Source organism: Athene noctua, chromosome 2 (assembly GCF_965140245.1).
Source record: "Athene noctua chromosome 2, bAthNoc1.hap1.1, whole genome shotgun sequence".
Taxonomy (NCBI): domain Eukaryota; kingdom Metazoa; phylum Chordata; class Aves; order Strigiformes; family Strigidae; genus Athene; species Athene noctua.
Genome location: NC_134038.1, coordinates 134228939 through 134249062, shown reverse-complemented (window position 1 = coordinate 134249062; position 20124 = coordinate 134228939). Strand labels below are relative to the sequence as shown.

General features: G+C 37.1%; 1 protein-coding gene across 6 annotated transcripts in view; it reads left to right on the top strand.

Moving 5' to 3' along the window:
- The window catches only part of ETV1 (ETS variant transcription factor 1), a 66551-nt gene that overhangs the window by 7653 nt on the left and 38774 nt on the right, over positions 1-20124 (top strand). For 5 of the 6 annotated variants that reach the window (XM_074898023.1, XM_074898021.1, XM_074898027.1 and 2 more), the window contains one exon: positions 5652-5705. The exons of the other annotated variant lie outside the window; for it this stretch is intronic. In XM_074898023.1, coding sequence (XP_074754124.1) covers positions 5652-5705 — 54 coding nt within the window. The remainder of the gene's footprint in view (positions 1-5651; positions 5706-20124) is intronic. 6 annotated transcript variants of the gene reach the window in all.

Genomic DNA, 20124 nt, shown 5'->3' with positions numbered 1-20124 from the left:
GATGCTGTGTACCCATATTCAAGAGCTATCCACATTTTTATAGGAGTAAAAATAGTCAAGAAATGATAATGTAATACTTCTGTGACTGAAATCTGTCTGATGGGGACTGACACTTTAAAAAGCAGTGAATTTGAAAGGCAGAGAGTAGCTTTTTTTTTTTTTATTCTAGTGATCTGACAGATTTGGCTTTCAAAAAGTGGTAACTCTTGATCTTAAATATCTGTGCACAAAAAAGAAGAAAAGTTGGATTAGGCAAAATAGGGGGGAGGAGGGAAGGGGTGTTCTTTTAAAAAGAAATAAACACACTGGAAATCTGTAACTCTGAAAGTCTGTGTAGTAATAAACCTTTTGCCATTTTTCTTGTTTTCTGGAAAAGTAAATGCCTTTTACTCAAAATAATAGTTTTCAAAGGCGTAGCGGGGTTTGCGAACCATGAGGGATGTAGCGAAATGTTAAATGTGAGTGTTCCTTTTAAGCTAACTTTTTTGTCATTTTTAGTATAGCAGCAAATGAAGAGCAGATTCTGCAAACCCATCTTCATATTCCTAGGGATTATTCACATAAGGAAGAATTTTGAGATCTGGAGCTAGTTTTGAACTGCATTTAAGTTTATTAGTCAGAGCTTCTCACGTTATGTAAAAAGGGTTTTGGGTTGTTTTGACAGCAAATCCAGTGCTTATGGGAAATAATATTTTTTACCATCTTGAAATTTGTCACTGTTTTGCCTTCTGAATGCTCCTTTGTTAGAAACAGTTGTTCCCGTCAAAGAAAAACAACCAACAACCAACCTCCCCCCTCCCCGCCCCAGCTCTTTCAGGAATACTTACAATTTATACAATCTTTCAGATATTCAGAAGTGACAATGAATTAAAGAAAACTCAATAGACTCATTACTGTTGAGGCCTGAAGTCTTATTTTAGCTGAAGCCAAAATATTACTGTTCATACATAATTTCCTGTCAATTTCAGTTTCTTTTGCCACTTTGAATAAATGATTGATGCTTTAAAATGAAGTGCTCTTAGCTCTAAAAGTGAAGCGTGAGGTCAGAGAACACAGTACCACAGGAAGTGTTCTGCTACCCAAAATAAAGTTTTAAGTGAAGCGAGGAGGTTTGCAGCTTCTTGTTTTTCTGGAAAGTTTCCATTTTTTTAACAGGAACACCTTTCCTTGGAGTGCAGCTGAGCTTTTGGAAGGAGTTTGTGATTGGGGAAAGGAAGAGTTAAATTTAAGCCCTTTATATTTTGCTTAACTTTTCATTTATTAAATAATGTTCCTCAGCAGGTCTGTGCTGCATCTTGAGACAAAGCAGTGAAATCAGTGTGTTTATGCCTAAAGTTCAAGTTTACTTTGCTGTAGCTTTCTGGAAGGGTGTGACATGAAAAGCTTGTGGTTGGGGCCACATGGTTCATGCTGGACTGTGTTTTTGTGAATGGAGGCAGAACTCCAGTTCTGACTGCTTGTCTTGAGGAATTGCTTCGGAGATCAGCTGTCTCATTCACTGGCAGAAAGAATGACTCATACATCTTCTGCCTTGTTTGGCTCCAGGTCATTGTTACAGTGGATAGAGCTGGTTTTAATTAAATATTAACTCCTTTTGTCCTGGATGCTTGTTAATGGGGACTTTTAATTTTTGTTTACATGCAATGAAAGCAAGCTAAGAGGCCCTAGTTCTACACTTTTTTTTTCCTCCCCAAATTGCTTTCCCTTTGCAAAATGAGCTGTCAGTTCAGCTTTTCAAAGGCTTTTTAAAGTGCTAAAAACTACAAACAAGTATTAAGTATTTTTGTGCTGTGAATGTTTGCTTTTGGCAAACTGATTTTAACCCAGTAGGTAGTGAAACTGTAAACTCTAAACTGATAACATCCTCGAGATCATCATTAACATTTCTGTACACTTCCCGAATCCTCTTGAGACATTATAGCTATAATCAGAAGAAAAAGAAAACTTTTGGTAATAATCTAGGCTGAGCTGGATAGTTTATGCTGCAGATGTTGTCTGGTTCAGGAGTCTGAGACTTGATGGCTCTGAATGTGGAATGAACTAATGTAGCTGCTTCTGCTATTAGCAGTAAAAGCCACGTGCTTAATATCCTTCAAAACCTTTTATTAGTCTTTTGGAATATACTTGCTTTCTCAAACCCCCATAATTAAGTAGCTTAGGGAAATACTCAGTTAGATGATCATTTCAGATATCTTTTTCAATTTTCCTCTGAATGGCAAAGTAAAAAAAAAGTTTTGGTGATTTATGCATTGTGTCTTGTGTTGAGTATGTTAACAGAAGACCAATGAAGATTTTATGACAGCCTTGCTGAATTGCAGTATTTGTGAATAAAAGAGGAAATGAATGGCATACGTGTATAAATGCAGACAGTTGCAACACTGCAAGTTAGATTTTCCTTTCTAACATTTAGGTTGAAGTGTCTTTACCTGTTTAATTTACTAAGTCTGCTTATAATGCTGCTTATAATGCAAACTCAAGGTACAAAAGCCCTCTTCATTTTAAGTAATGGAATGATGTATCCCAGTTATTTGCCCTCTCACAGCAAGATGCTGGTGGAAGAAGTCTGTCTATTGGTCTGACGATGGTTGCTTGCATTTTTGCAGTATGATCATGTACGAGTTTCAGTTCTCGTATCTTAAAAGTAGTATCAGATTAAACAAAGGAATAATTCTCATTTCCAACAGTTAGCAGTTCCTTTTAATTTCTTTGTATAGGCTTTTGGGTTTGTTTCTAAGGTACTGATGCTACTAAAATTAGACTCCAGTAGGAAATGCATGTTCCTGAGTTGAACATTTTGGATGTTATTTGTTTTGTTTATATTTGGCAGGGTATTAAACACTTCTTAACTTGCTGTACTCATTTTCTTACAGCGGCTTTTAAGGCTATGTCACTATTGTATTTAAAATACATTTTGACGGTGTAGTATCCACCTATTTCAAGAGTACTGATAAAGTGATGTGCTTTTATCTTTATTATATATGCCTTCACACATTTGGGGGATCCATGAATGAAGTAGATTTTTCTTGTTTACTCTAAACCAAATCGGGGTAATGACAGTATCTCTAAAGTAATACACCGGTTTTCCGTGACAGTTCAGCCGGATGTATTTTATTTTACACTTTGGAAAAAAAAAAAGGACCTCATTTACTGCTATATACATATATTGCTACAACAGATTTATTCTGGAGTAAGTCAAGTTAAACTGATAAAACCAGAATAAAACATTGGTGAAGCAGTCTGGTGCATTAGAGTACACTCTAGAAAGTTATATAAAATTGCTGTCCCAGTTCTACAATCACTAAATGTAGCCTTCTGATTGCAACAGAAGAGTTTTTGTTTTCTTTTAGCCTTTTATCAGATATCGTGGCGTTGCATATTAACATATATATATGTATATATAAAAAATGCACGTGTGTGTGTTGACGCGGAAGTCCTGGACACAACCTGTGTGTATAAAAAAATTAGTCATACTAGCCTCCTTGCTGCATTTGACTTAAGAATAATGTGGGATGTGTCTTCTGGAAACAAGAAATTGCTTGATACAATTGATACAAATTACCTTAACTCTGAATGTACTCACAAACCCTTCAAAAACAATTGGAAATGTAAGAAATCCTTAGGAACTAATTTTTAAGTAGGATACCTTGATTTCATAATTGGATTCTTCTGTGACGATCAAATATTTGGCATTTTTGTAAGGAAAATGCCTAATGTTCACATGCAGTGAATTGCATGAATGTCAGAAATTGCAGAGCGTTTGCATTTGGGCTCATATTGTCCCTGAGTTAATTTCTGGTAAAAGTCCTATGGTTTCTCTGGAGAAAAGAGAAATTTAATGCATCAAAAATATTGGTAAAATTTGGTTTGGTAAAATACATGTTTTATACAACTTCAAACTTTGAGGAGATAACATGTCCTTAGAGGTACTGGTTTCTTCTAAAAGCATAGCTATTGTTGCTTTGTTGTTCGATTTGTTTTTCTTTTTTTTTTTTAATAGCTATGCTTTTTTTCAGAGTAATGCTAATTACACTTTTGTCTTTATCTTTGTATTTATCTTACACTTCTTTTCAAATCTGTGTTTGGTTTTCCAAGGTCATTTGTTCTTAAGGGGTATTTGCTGCAATTAAGACAGTAGGACTTTAAACATTTATTTTAAAACCGGGAGCAAATAATTTTTCAGTATAATGAGCCTGATTCTGAATTCTTTACCCAGGAAAAAACCTCTCAGTTAAGTCATTAGAAGTACACCTTGAGTAAGGAGTGGAGATCTGTTCCATGAAGAGTACTGTAGTGCATATTCAATATAATTGAGTCATTATAATTAAATATGTATTTTTATTTCAAACAAATTATGTGAAAACTAGTCGCAATTGCACCTATATAAAGGGGAACGTATTCTTCCTAAACTTAGAAAGTGTTCTGAATGGCATTAAAATTCTATTTTATCATTTAACATATTTAATGGTGTGGTATTCACTGTTTTGATAAATGATTATTAAACCAGTATTTACCTCTCAAATCTTGTTGGGTAACCAGATCATGGCAGATGTTAACTTTTAATTAAGATCATATGAATTATTTGCTTGTCTTTAGTCAAGAACTGTGTAAATTAAAATATTTTCAAACAGATAATTTTATGCAGCTTTGCTGTGATAATTCTAGTTAGTGTACATTGAGAACAAGATGACAAAGTTCAGAAACGGCAAGCTGGATCTCTCTTGGGATGTACCCAGAACCATTCCTGCTCCGAGAATGCCGCTTCTCAGCATAATGGTCTGCAGCTATTCGAATGTATTCACCTTTAATATACGTTCAGTGGTATTTCAGCTTAAATGGTTTAAATGAGTTTACAACACAGTATGAGAGAAGGCTGATGTCTTAGATATACAGTGAGAAGGAACTGTGGTACCACAGATGCAAAATTATGTATCAGCAGACCGTGAAATGATTGTATTTTATAGTTTAGGTTCGTGATGAAAGTTTCCTAAAAGGGAAGACTATACACAAGGTGAATGGGTGTTAATAGTGATTCTTGATTTAAGTAAATTTTTTTTTTTTTTTTTCCCCAATGTCTGAAATATCATTGAACCAGGAATTCTGTGGTCTGGTAAAATAGTTCTTTTCAAGTATTTAAAACAGTAACAAAAAACCCCTACTGTGCTGGCTGACTGCCATGAAATATTGGAATCAGTTTTAAGTAAGCTGAAGGTGTGGTAGTTTGGGGTTAAAGATGCATAAGTGTTAAATGCTAGGACTTGATTTTATGCAGACTTTCCATGCAGGTAACTTTGAAAATGAGCACTGATGGGTTTTTACCAGTAGCGTGGTAGGTCCAGACCCTCGTGCAGGGAGTGAGGCAGGGCCAGTGCCAGCGCCAGCCTTCACATCCTCCTGTCCCCATTGCTGCATACTGGGGCTGCTCTGGACTTCCACTGCATCGCACAGCTTCACCCTAGGGTTTACGTGATACTAAAATGATGCACTTGCCTGATTCTCATACTCAACAAGAAAAAAATTCCTAGTTTTAATCTTGGCTGTGCTTCAAATTAAGCAGAATAGTCTTTATTTATGCTTTAATGGCTTCTTTTAATTCTTTCCTTGTTTTTGTCTTTTATTTGTTTGTTTTTTTGTTTTTGTTTTCCTTTCTTCAGCTCAGGTACCTGACAATGACGAGCAGTTTGTGCCAGACTATCAGGCTGAAAGTTGTAAGTATAGTATGAATCATCACTTTCTTAAAAATATGTATATTTATATTTGGGTCTTCATATTTGTTATTTATTCTGTCCTCTGTGGTCATGTGATAGCTCCTTTCGCTGGTTGGTGACATCAGCATGATGAATAGATAAAGCAAGTAGCGTTTTGACATGTAGCCAAAAGAAGTTGTTTGAGATGAAGGTATAACCTTTAGTGGGGGACCATCTTCTGTAATTCTCACTCCTCAGCCCCAGGGAAGCAAAGAAAGACTCATGTTGTGGAGGTGGAGGGAATTTCTCTGTCCGTAGAGTGAGGAGCGTGTTGAGCGGGTACGGATCAGATATTGTGAGACATAGGAGGCAGCTCTGCTGAGCAGAAATCAGGTTGCTGGATATGTTTTGTGTATAAATAAATAAATATTTTTCTCCACATAATCAATCAAATACAGCCACTGCTAAAGCATTTTTAAAGTCATCTTGGCATGTGGCATTTGTTGCTCAAACAAAATTTCCCTTTGAATTAATGGTGGGAGGAAGCTGGAGTTATGTTAAGCTTTGCATTGTTTGCTACTTTACTTAACATGTGCCCAACTTGTCTTTTTAAGCCTGTACCCCTCAAATCTTGCCTTTAACTGCTAAAGTGCTACTATTCTGTTAAAACGCTGGCTTCCCTTTGCTGTACCTGTCTGTGGTTTTGAGTGGTTGCAAGGGTGTAGTAAAGAAACGGCATTAGAAACATTATCTGACAGTGTCACAGATTTCTTGGAGCTTCTTTATGCATCTTCTTCCTCATGGCAAGACTTCATCATTAGAGGTCTCTTCTAAAAAGCATCTGCTGAGCAGGTAGAGCGCATGGTAGCTTTTCCGTTTTCTAAATAACTTAAATAATTTATCCAATCGGAGTGAATTACTGCACTTCACTAAACCAGATAGCTGTTAAAAACAGCATTCATGTACTGAAATGTTAGGATTAAGATTAGAGAGATTAAAAAGAATTGCGTTAAAAAATAGTCACTAACCCAAGTTCAGACTTGTTGAGTTTTATTATAAATCTTTTTGAGTTTTTTTTCCATTTACCCAGTAACTGTTTCAAGAAAGATTTATTGAGAGTATTCATAACAACATTTTGTGGGGAAAAAAGAAAAAAAAATTTTTTTCTCATCCCCAGGACTCTGATAGTATACCTGTACAGAAACAATTTATTTTTGTTTTTCTCTAGAAGTTCCTGTATATATACCAACCAACAATCATGGTCACTTTTAAACTTTTAAAGTTGCACTTTGTAACAGGTTTTTTTCTTTTCACCTCTGTCTTCAAAGACTTTTTTTTTTTTTTTTAATTATTATTAAATTACAGTATTAAAGCCAAAACTATTCTATAAGTTGAAAATCAGATATGTTATCCTTCATATGGAGCTGTGTCCAAATATAGTCATGTATGCATACATCCTTTGTGTAAGAGTACAAAGTTCAGTTAGGGCTTCTATTAACCCACAATTATCGTTACACAACAAGTCAATGATTCTTGGAAAATAATTTGTGAACTGTGAATGAAAAGCCCCATTGAAGCTGGTCACTGCTTTTGGTGATAAAGAAATTCTCCTAATATGGCTATTTTATTAACGCTGTTGTATTTCAAAGTTCCTTAGCCACAGCTTACACAGTATTATCAAAGGAACATTTATTTCTTCATTTCAGTTGGTTTCTTTATCTTAAATAAAGGTCAGGAGAGCTTCCTGGAGAGTTACTCTGGCAAAGGTTATGGAGTTTCAGAGATGTACTTGGATACAGCGTACGTAGCTGTGGGCTCTGTGAAACAGGAACGGAGATCAACATAACCAAAGCCACAGGGAAATTACTGCGGCAGAAGTAGCACAATTGTGACTGTTTTCTCTAGGATCCAAACCTGCCTTCAAACTCTATTATAATGACTTACTATATATAATCTATAAGTCTGTACAGTGCTCACCCTGTTACTGGCAGCAGCCTGGCAGGAGCACTTGGCTTTTTTTTTTTTTTTTTTTTTTTTTTCCCCCAAACGTGGGAGTGGGTGGAGAAGCCCCCATAGATTCAGTGTTTAATACACTTAATTGTGCCAGAAATGGTGAGGGACAGAAGTGTAAACCAGTGAAGGAGGTCACAGCTACTTTAGTTCAGAGACAACCAAACTGTAGTTGGCTGCACAAATTTCATTTATGGTCTGTAATATAGGTGGGGGGTGCGTGTGTGATGTGCATAGTATGAAAAAAAAAACAACCCTGAAGTGCTTTCACTGAAACAGTTACAGTCTGCAGTCCAGGTACAAAAATTAGTGACATTTTATTTCTAGCTTTGTAGCTTGAGAAATGGGCTTTAAACCTGTGGTAATTTGTGGTCTTAGATTGAAACTTGTAACACTGAAAGAAGTCGTAAGAAACCTTGGTAACAGTAGCAGTGCTGGAAACCTGTGGTTAAAACTTCCTTGCCTAGAAATCAACAACTTAGTCAACTCTTGAAGCAAAGATGTGGAAGGCAGTGGAGGAACTGATACTGCCAAGATCATGTGCTGTGTCCTAGCCCTAAGCAGGATTAAATAAATGCCCCTTAAAGTGCCATGGGCTTTGCGTTACTTTTCTGTAATAATGATTTTAACTAGTGAAACTGCACTGGTGTTAGTAACTAACTAAGGGAAACATTTAGTTTAGATTAGATATACAGTCCACTTTATCCACTTAGGGATTTAACTTCAAAGCTTAGCTTGGGACCATGAATATTTCAGTTATGAGTTGCTATTCAACTTAATTCAGTTTTCAAAAGCAAACATAATATATATATTTATAGTTAGGTGTGGGCTTTGGATATTATGAGATCAACAGCTAGCGTAACTTCATGTGATATTATTGATGTTGCTGGAATTACGCATATTTCTACTAACTAAGGATCCAGTATGACAAGCTTCCCCTTAATGCTTTGAACTTCAGTGTACCTGTTTAAAGTTGGATTTATTTTGTTACTCCATTATGTCTTCTGGAAAGAAGTCCTTCCTACCATAATGATTTTAGAAATGTCTGCACTTCGAAACCTTTCTTTTTTGTCTCAATGTCCAAAGCCCCATCTTGTCCGTCTTGTATTACCTTTTTATTAAATATTTTTTTAACTTTACCTATCACAAAGAATGTTTCTGTACTTTAGCTCAGAGTGAGTGGAATGAAGAGTAGCTAACAGCTAGCCTGTTTGGATGAAATTTGAAAAACAAATTGCAGTTTAGTTTCTTTTAACCTTCTGCTTTCTGCAACAACTGAACATTTTGACTTCTAAGAGAAAAATGTGTATCAGATATTTTTTTTGCTTGCAATTACACTGTGAAAATATCATAATTGCGTATTAAATAGTGTAATTGTCTTACTCTTTCATTTCCATTCTCAGAAGAAATAAGAATTCCACAGAAAGAGGGAGGAATCACTTTTACAGGCATTTACTTGGAAATTCTGTTAGGCAGGTTGGTTTTGCCGCATTCTGAATCTGCTTTTACACTTCAGCTGACCTGTTTGCTACATATTCAGTGAGTTCCTCATTACGCTTCCTTTAGCAATTAACATGAAAAGTTGTGTAAAGCAAAAATGCAGTCTGTTTCTCCAAAAACGTGAATGTTTGCTGTTTTGGTTTTTTTTTTAATCACCATTCCTTATGTGACACTTTTTCCAAATTCTTATCTAATTCATAATTCATAGGTAAGCTGTTTTTCTGTCTGTACAAAGTCAGTATTCGTATGTGGAGAAGGGTGACCTGTGTTAACTTCCTCAGATAAAGTTTCCTATTGTTTCAAGTTCATTTTCATATACTGAGGAGGAGCCAGATCCTGAACTGGTTGTAATCAGTGGTGAGGCTTTCAGATACTGTAGAACAGCAAGGACTTTCCAATCCAATCTAGGAGTAAAAACGAGTAGTGTTCAGTTTGCTTGGAGTCAGTAGCTGTTGAGGTGAAGATTGCTTGCTCTCATTGTTTGGATGGTTTCTATGACAGACATGAGGAAGTAGGTAGGATTTGCTGATGTTTAAAGGATGTAGTTGGCAGAGAAAACTTGGTATTGTCAACAACAGGTTGATTTGTAATTCAACCTTGGTACAATTGGTTATAAATGGGGATTACCCTGCACCAAACCAGATTGCCTGTTGTCTTTATAGCATTTTGTGTATATAAATGTGTATTTACATTGGTCTGTTCTTCCAGAGTTTTTTTCCCTCTTTCTTCTTTTGCCCTAAAATGTAGGTTACCCATTTAAAATCATCACAAACTCTAGCTTTTTTGCTTTTTGTTATTGAATTTCTGCTAATGAGCATTTGTGCTATGCTTCACCTTCTTGATCAGTTTCCTTCCCTCTCTTTCATTTTGTTCCTGTATCGTTTCCCCGACCATCACAGTCTTGTCTTAACACTGCCAAGGGGTAAATGTTAATGTTAGACCACAGCTGTTGACAGTAAGTGGGAAGGGCAGGCTGTAAAATCTGTGCTCCTCCATGTCTGATTAAACTTTAAGATCGGAAGAATACTTTTTAGTAGTGATTTTGTTGCTGATCTTTCACGACCTTTATTCTTTCTCTTACCTCTGTTTTTTTTTTTTTCCTCCAGGTTTAGCAAAGGCACTCTTTCAATGTAGATGCCAGGAGCCTTAAATTATTCAGGGATGTGCTTTTTAGATGCTCTGGCTTGCAATCTTTAAAAGCCTGTTAAAGAGAGATTCTTTACATAGGCTTCAGGTAGCTGTATTCTTCTGTCATTTTAACTAATGGCCTAGGATATTCCAAATGCAGTTTAAATTAGAAAAAGCTTTAATATTTATTTACATGTTTGCAGTGTACAGAATCATGGTGGTTGGGTGGTTTTTTTTTCCACTGTCAGGTGAAAAATGCTGTGTTTTATTGTCTTTTTCTTTGTGTGACTTAAGTTTCAAAAGTGAATTTCAGATCTAGAATAGCATTTCCTGTTTGCTTTAGTTAAGCGAGAGCTGATGAGCAATTGGTAGAGATTAGTTTTCACTTATTTTGACATATTTTGGAGAAAAAAATCCCACACAATTAAAACAAAGTAGAAAGCACCAGAATAACGTGAGTTCTGATGGGCCTGTGAAGTCAAAAGGAGATCTGTTTACTGGGTTTGTTCTTGTTTATGATGCAGAATAGTTTAATTTTTTCATCTTCTAGAAAAATTTTTAGTGGACTGAAAAAATGACAACATCTTTTAACGTGATGATTCACTACGTAGGCAGCTGGTAGTCATGTCTTGGTAGTGCACAATGTCCTAGAATTTGCAGTTGGTAGTGTTTGGGTTTTCTGTGTGTGGCAAGTTGCACACACCAGCGTGTTTTCGCAGTTTGTTTTTTTTTTTTTTTTTTTTTTTTTTTTTTTTTTTTGGTTTTTTTTTTTTTTTTTGTTTTTTTTTTTTTTGTTTTTTTTTTAAAAAAAGAGCCTGTGTGGCTGGAGTCTCCTTTTTTTAAGTGTAGCTCTGCAAGTGTGGTACCACATCAGGCATTCTGACAAATATCCTACAATGTGGTGCTAGTTATTCTTGGTGCTTAGCTATTCCCTTTCTGCTGCCGCTGTGTTTGTTTCTTGCCACTTGTCTTGAAACTACTTCCTTTCATAGGTCAGACATTGTCAGATACAGAGACATTTACTTATTTATTTTAGTGAATGCCTGACTGTGATGGATCCTTTCTAAAGGTCTGTGAGAGCTGGGGCTCTGTGGTTTGTTCCTGCCCTTAGCTTTGCATGACCTTGGGCATGTTGCTTAACATCTTTGTTTCTCGGTTTGAAGTAGGTACAGAAATGCATGTATCACTCTGCTGTGAGATACACAGCTTTCTTAATGATCACTTATCTGGAGATCTCAAAAGCATTTTACAAAGAGAGTCCAATGCAATTGCTTTTGTAAGAGCTGGAGAGGTCAGACTGAGGAGTCGGTGCTGACCACCTTATCTCCCTTCATAGTTGCCTTAGATAGCCTCACTTCTTTCATTGTGTCCCTGAGCACTTGTTTCCTTTGTTTAAAGCAGGACTGAAACTGTTACCAGCTGTTAACTTTCTTTTTTTTTGTTTCTTTTGTTTTTAATTCTCATTCAAAAGAAATTAGGAATGGGTGTCTTTCAGAGGACTTTGTGGGCTCATTCTGTGGTTCATCGCAGGGCATTAGTCTGTGCTAATATGGATTTTTACGGATTTTTTTTCCTCCTCTTTCCTCTAGAGGATTTTTGAAAATATTTAAATCTGCCATGCGACCTTTTCCATAATTGCAAGATTTAGTTCTTTAAAAAGTTTCACCAAGAGGCAGACTGTTGACCGTAATGCCTTTAACTTGTGATCTTAACAGTAGAGAATTTGTGGGTTTGCTTTGATTTTAATAAGCAGTTTCTGTTTATTTGCTTTTTTGCTTGTATTTTTATACTAAATTGCCAGCTTTGAAGGTGCAAAGGCTTTAGGTTCTCCTGGATTGCATTAGTGGTAGTGGCTCACAGGTTATGTAAGCACTGATGGTGGTAATAGCACTGTGAAACAAATGACGAGACTCCATCGAGTGCATAGCTTTTCATTTTAAAAACTTTTAAAGTGGAAGTTATTCCTTTCAGAGTGCCTTCCATGCCATGATGTGAATTTTATTGCTTATGAAAAGGTACCTCTGGGCACCCGAGGAGAGACAGCAGCCATGTTACGCAGATGGGGTTTAACCTTGTGACTGCTGTGAACCTGATGGTCTCCAGCTCTCCAGGGCATGGAGGAGCCCAAGCAGCTGGACAGGGCTGCTCTTGTGGGGTTTTGTCCCCCTGTCTGCCCCCTGGCCTTCCATTGGCATGTCCCTGCTCAGCCAAGCTGACTTAGTTTCCTTTTCTCAGAGCACCATCCTCATTTGCTGTTTTACTGCAGATTAAAGGCTTGGGTTGCATGTGGAGGTTATCAGCTAATGAATAAACTTCAGTCATCCTGTCCTGTGATAAATCTGTCTCGTAGATCAAAGATGAAGCATGTAGACCTTTTTTTCTTTCAAATGGTAATTTCTTAAGGCTGTCAGATCACTTCCTAAGGTCTGTTTACATAAAAACAAAAACATTAAACATATTTTATTCAAAATGTTGAATTTTCAGTTGTGAAAAACCCTTCTATTTCCTTTCTGAGGAAGCCTCCCCTCCTCCCTTCCCCATAAGGACTCTGTGAAGATCCCATCTGTGGAAATACAGGCAAGCTTCACATTGTAACTTGTAGTCATGGCAGTATTTTCTTAACACTACAGTTATTTCTGTTTTAAAACAGATAGTTGTTTAGTTAATTTCATCAGGAGTATGTATATGTATTAGAGCATCTGCTCAGTTCCAGTTGTATTAAACAAAGTATGCAGAAATTTATTTCAACTGTATTTTCACACAGAAACTAAACAAGGCAGATTGAAGGGTCTTTGTGATTCTATTTTAATACAAAACTGTTATTCTCCTTAAACAGCTTTCCATGCAATGTTTTCACAAAATGTGTTTTGTATTCCAAGAGCTGCCTAAATAATGATTTGAAAATCCATAAGCTCTGGGATGGTGTAAAATAAGGAGGCAGTCTGCAAGTTGAGTCCATCCACTTCTATTTATTTCATATGTTTCTTTAGGTAAAACGGATGTACAGTCTGTTATCATTTTTTTTGCCTCAGCAACTGAAGACAGAAGTCAGGCTCTCCCACAGACTGCGGTGAAGTTTTCAAAGGGTATAGCAGGAAAAAAAGGGAGGAGAGAGTGACCGTCTTCAAAACATCAGTTCAGCATTGGAGAGTCTGTGACACATTCATGTCATGTAGGACCAGTATCGCTAGCCTTCTGTAAGCATACAGGAAAAATAGCCCATGTTTCAGGTTCTGTGTCCTTTTGTTTTGGTCTTACGCATTTCAGTACTGGGAAGGAATTACAGTGGAGCCATTTATAAGCTATAAATATGCATAAATTTTTTTTTTTTTTTTGAGTTTTAGAAGTCATCAGTGTTTTTTCTAGGAATGAGCTAAACCTAGTCTAAACTGGTAAATGGAAAACTGACTACTTTTTCAAGGCACGTGTTCCAGTTTTTTCTCTGACAGTGATTTTTTTTCCTTTCACTTATTCTTCATGTTCTCCTTGTCTTCAATACATTACTCTGACCTGTTCCTGGATTATAGTTTGACCTTGATGAGGTGAACAGAGAAGTGAACTGTCTTGGTTAAGGATATCTTTATTCTTATGTATCTATTTGTTCTGTAAACTGAGGATTATGCATGTTAGAAAAGAGTGAATCATTAGCAGCTTTATTTCTGGTTGTCTTTTTTTCCCTGTGGCTGTTTATAAACTTATTCAGCAAATGTGGTTGCCAGTAAGTTAATGTAGTGAAATATTTTTTAGCAGTGACATTTACTGCCAAGTCCTGCAGTCACTGAATAGGAAGGTTACTGACTGGCCAGGTTTTTGTCTTTAAATTTATATATTACGAGTCGTCATCAAGGACATTTGAAAAATAACGTGTGCAAAACAATTCCCAGTCTTGCTAATTTGATCCTCTTTGCTCAGATGTTGTTTCCTTTCTGTTTCTAATGTATACCTAAAAAAGATAAACAGTTTAATTTTTGTAATACTCTGTCTTCATGCTGAAACAGAGTGCAATGCTTCCTTATTAACCTATCCATAAATAAAATTTCACATGACTAAAGCACTAACATAAATGGAGACAAAAGAGACTTTGGAAAGTGTCAGTATTCAGGAAAGACAAAAAGTTTCAAGCATTTGGGATTAGAATTTGGGAGCTGTATTTATGCAAGTGTACGAGTATATGCACGGTGTGTACTCCATGGGTGTGTATATATATGTATTTTGTATATACATGTTTGTATGCATACATGCATATAAGAATGTCATGTAATTGTCAGCCTTACTGATTGCAGGCATGTGTAAAATAATCATACAACTTCAGTAACAGTTGGCTTCAGAAAAAATGTGCAGTGCATGTATTGGTAATGTGCGTTCAGTTGTGAGTCTTGTATACAGTAAGAATTCTTTAGGTAGTGGCAGAAGCCTTAAGTATCTGTTCTGAGAACCAGAGCCTGGTTGCAGGTGGTCAAAATTCCACCGGCTCCAGAAAGAGCACTTTGCTAAGAGTCTTTGAATACCGATCTACTTATTTAAGTCCCGACTTTATGTTCCCAGACCTAACCACTTCTGACAATGGCTTCTTTGTTTCCCTGTTGAATCAGTGATAAAACTTGTGAGCTGAATTTTATTGTTTACTTATTTTGATGGCCCGCACCTTTTCCAGTGGAGACTGCATTTTTTGAAGTGTCTTTTGGTAGTGAACTAAAGGTTTAGATTTCAGCTTTGCTCTAATGAATTATAAACTAGATCTGTTAAGAGCTGCCTTACTGGTAAGCATTTGTGAAAATTTAACATTGAAGCATGAAGGACACATGTAGTTAGAGTGGTGACAGTCTCATTCTTCCAGTGAAGTAAACAAAAATCTCATTAGCTACCTTCAGTTAGTGTACACTTGATTCATGCATGTATACCTATTTTTATTGTTAAAGGCAAAATCAAATTAAGAATCATCTTCTCAAAATACAATTCTGTTCCTTTTAGTGCCTATCAGAGTTGCTAAAATAAAAACAAATTCTAATTAATCTCTTAAATTAGTTAACTCTTGCTAGAGAGTGCTCACTGTGTAGTCCATTTCATTATTTATTAGCTTCTCTTGCTTTTGCATATTCTTGATTAGCTAACTGACAGATGGGCATGATTATCCTTAAGGATAATCTTTATTATGATGCTCTTTTATTATGAGGATATTTCTATTTTTGTAGGGAAGCAAAGTGACACAGTGATTATGAATCTCTGAAGGTAGCTCCTAAGACTGAGCTACTTCAAACTAGAATCAACCTTCTAACACCAGTTGTTTGTTATGAACAACGAATGGCAGAACCAGAGATTAAATCCAGGTTCTTTCACATTTTGTCCAGCTGCAAGTACAAGATCAGCAGCCTTCTCATCTGTAGCTGACTATTGGCTTTTTGCATGAATACATCACAAAAGAACCACAAATAATATCTAAATAACTAGATTGATGTAACTTGAAACTTTACTGTAAAGAGGGGAAATGAGGCAGAAACAATTCCTGTTTGTTTTCTGCTGTGGGTGTGCTTTCCTAAATATCAAGTGGATGATACCTTTAAAACAAATACAAAAACATATGAAATGATTTTATTTTAAAGTTCGTTGTTACTTCTGGCAAAGTAGATGTTATAATTACAACAGTTTTCTTCATAATTCTGTTTCTACAAAACCTATTAAAATCAAGTCCCAAAACCCTCAAACTGCAGATTTACCTGAAGTGGAAAGTGTATATGTGTGTGTATAAAACACTGGGATATGATCTCACTTGGATATTCTAGTAAATGGAAGTTACGTAGTACTTAGCCATTACGTTTTACAATTTAAATTAAATTTTGGAAATTGCTGCAAATGGAAATCCTGTCCTCAGAAAAGTACACAGAACCTGATTTAGTGGCCAGCTCTTCTCTTTGCATTTAACTTGATTGATAATTCCCAGGTAGGAATACAATTTGAGTTTTCTCTCAGGCTTAGTTTTACATTAAGACCTTCCTTTTTGGCAGGAGCTCTAAAAGGTGGATCGCCTCGCACCTTGCTAGGAGCTTTTGGAGCCACATACATTATAAGTAATTGTAGGAACAAATGCCCCATATCTCCTCCCAGGATTTGAACACCGAAAGCTAATGCAGATGAAGAGCAACCCTCTTTCTCTGTGGGGTCCTGGTTGCAGATGCAGTATAGAGGGATTAAAAATTCTTCAGATTCCCCCCCCCCCCCCCCCCCAATCATCTTACGCTATCCACAGATTTTAGATCAATTGCTACAGAACCCGGCTGGTTTAATTTTTATTAGGTTACTGCTTCCTCCTCCAGAGAGCCCTAAGCCTCTGTTTATTTTGGGGGCAGGGGGAGAGGGAGAGCTTTTCCTCCTGCCTCACCTACTCTCCTCAGACGTCAAAGCAAGCCAGTTTGCTCCTTCTAGCCTAATCCTCCCTTTCTCCCTCCCACCAATGTTCTGCAAATTTCCTTCTATTCTTCTCAGAGTTATGCAGTGTTCGCTGTCTTTGTCAGCAGGTTAACTTTTGCCCTGGCTGTACTTGCTGGGAGACAGAGCCCTTCTGGCAGCACTTTCCCTCCATTGCCACTCTCACACAGCTGGACAGGTAACTGTCTGGAAAGGAAGAAGAGCACTGCATGAAGGGGACGTAAATCAGAATAAAACAGTGCCCATGACAGCATTTCTGTGAGATTGCTGCTTTCAGAGGCTAAGAAACTGCCGGTAACTGCAGCTCCCACTGCATGAAAATACCTTCTCGACAATTGTTAACTAGAAAGCTGAAATCTTTTGGGAGTGGAGAAGAGGGGCCAGCTAACCAAAATATTCAACCCCCCATTGCTTGGGGGTAGAAGAAGAGTAGAGACAGCCTTCTAATACAATGTGGAGTTCAGCTGGTTAAGAGTGGCCCAAATACACTGTCCGTTGAGGCCAAAGGACCTTTAGTGTCCTATCAAGGTGTTTACTATCAGCCTCTCGAAAAGTTTGCCTTGGAATTACTCCATCTTTGCATCTTTGGGTTTAGGGAGTAAGTTTTATTGGTATTTACTGAAAGATTCCCCTACCCCCCCTTCTCTAGCCAGGTGGCTTACCCTTTCGGGTGGGCTTTTTAATTTTTGCTGTACTGAACGTAGTTGCAGACTTCAATTTTCAGCTGGCATGATCCTTTTAAATGAGAAGCCGAGTGGCTACAAATATTTGAATTATCTCAGTCGTGCTTTCAGCACTTCCAGCACCAGAAAGCTGCAGGTGTACCCTCAGTAACTCTAATGAATATTTCAGAAATTGCAACTGCACAGACAAACAACTGAGGGATATCTTGCACTAAAACCAGGGTTTTATAGCACTGAACCAATTATTAAGTATGGGTGCAAACTCTAATACTGTGCCCCCTCTTCCACACTGGCTGGCAACCCTTCCACCTCTCGGGAAGGCTTCATCCGTCATGGTGGGGGGGTCCTGAGTTAGCTGCCCAGAAATAGCTAAACTGGCAAAAGTTTTTACTGTCTTAGCACACAAAATTTAGAAAAACACATTTCGGTTAAAGAATGACATTTATTTCTCTTTTTGAAGAAGCATCTTGAAGAATTTCTTTGTTGAACAGGGGCAGGAGTGTGGTGTTTAGGAGTCAAATATACTGTGCTGTAGGGAAGTGGCATATGTCTGCATTAAAATGATAATTTTTTTGGTCACTTTTCTCCATGTATTAATGCCCTCATATAAACGTGCCTTATGGATAGTGATGCAACTTCGATTTGCGGTAGGTACAATGAATCCATCTCTGTTCTCTACTTCAACCTTTTTTTTTTGGCTTTACCTGTTCTCAAAGGCTTTATGTTAGTGTCAGATCATGATAAAGATAGGGAAAAATTATGGTGGATATATAGAATTAACATAATCTAGAGATGAACAGGTGATTCGATTAATTTAAAATTTATTTTAATACTCACTTTTTGTCTTTTAGTCATTAATCTGTAATGCTTTTTTTTAAAAAAAAAAAAGGAAGGAAGAAACCTTCTCTTACTCCAAAGCAAGATAAAGTTATTTTAACAAACAATGCTTGTTAATACGGATTCATTACTGCAGATTTTAAGGTCCAGAATTTCCCAATATCAGTTGTAGGAAAATGTGCTGTCATTTCCCATCTTGAAACTCTCTAGTAGTAAACAGGAAGAAATTCCAGCTTTCAGTGCATCTTCACCTTCAGGTTCATCTTTACCTGCTTGCTACTTTTTCCTAATTCAAATTCAGAATCAATATTTTTTTCTTCTCGTACCATGTCATATGAGATCAGACCATGCAGACTTTAGGCCAAAATTGTGGGATCTTGTCCTCATCTTTTGTTCTTATCCTACCACATCCCTTCCCACCCCCTGAGGATTTTAAAGACTATACTATTATGTAGCATTCGTGCAATGCAGTATTCAAGTAGACCGTTAATTGACATGCACAGTATTGTATGGTTTAGGCTGGAAGACAAAATAAGCAATTTGCTTTATTTTGCAGAGTGAGTTCTAACTGTTATTAAAGTGATTTGTAGTTGCATATTTTCCAGTAAAGGTGACAGATTACTTCAAAGCTGGTATTTTCTTTTTGTTAAACAAGGTTCTCAAATAGATCCATCTTGCCCACGTATTCTATTCTTGCCAGTTGGCTTTGAAAGCTGGTGCTTGGGCTCATCGTTCAGAACTAGCTTCCAAAAAATGAGGTCCCATGCTGTTTCTATCTATTGAGCTGGTAGGGACTGGAAGGATCTGATCTGAAGCCAAGGTGAAGACTGAATTGATGGAATCATATATAATGGGTTTGCCAAGTACTGCCCAGTCATGAAGTTCCACTTTCTGGGAATGAGTGGTGAGACGAAGGGTGGCAGAGCACTTGCTATGATACCAGCTATCCTCAGATTTCCTTCCCTGGACTTAAAGCCAGGCCACCACGTAGGAGAGAACTAGCTTTTCACGGAATGCATTTTTACACATTTACATCTTGTTCCTCTCTTTTGCATGCTGCTTCCTCATTTTCTGCCCAGTTACACATATGCATTTGAAGAGAAAAAAAGCTTACTGCCCTTTATTATGGTATTACACGTAATTTGACCATACATAATAAATATATCATTGCAGAGGCATGCTTGCACACTTGGTATGCATATTTCCATTTGACACACACACCCACAAACGCATACACAGACTCTGTTTCAGGTGAATGGTCACCCCTCAGTAGGGATGGAGGCCAATTGTCTTTAGGGCCAAATTCTGCATCTTAAGCAAGTTCTAGCTTTCTAGATGCAACCATAATATGGAAAATAATACCGAGATCATGCGCTTCTTCAAAAATCTACCTGACAGGATTGCTTAGATTTCCCCCCCATCCCCCTTTTCTAGAAGCTTTCATTTATGCGATATTGAAAGCTCAGGTCTCTTGTCTATGTTCAGTTTTTAGATGAACTGCCTGGAACTGACTATACTCTCTGAAACCACAGTGATGATGCACATCTGTGTCAGATATCCAGTTTGACACCAGCCCTTTCCAATATCTGGCAGAGAGCAAGACCTAAATGAAATCCAGTTGACTGGAGCTCAGCTAAGATCTGATTGAGGTGACTTTGATAGATCAGATAGTTCAAGAACTTGGTGGAGTCTGCATAGAATCTGTTCACCCACTCTTCTATCAGTCCACCATCTTCAAGTCTTTCTCATCTTTGCAGCTGTTGCAGTGGTCAGAAACAAAAGGGTTTTTTTCCCATTGTCTAGGCAAGAGATTGCCTAGGGCAAAAGCAATTGCAGATCGTGCCTCAGTCATCTGTGCT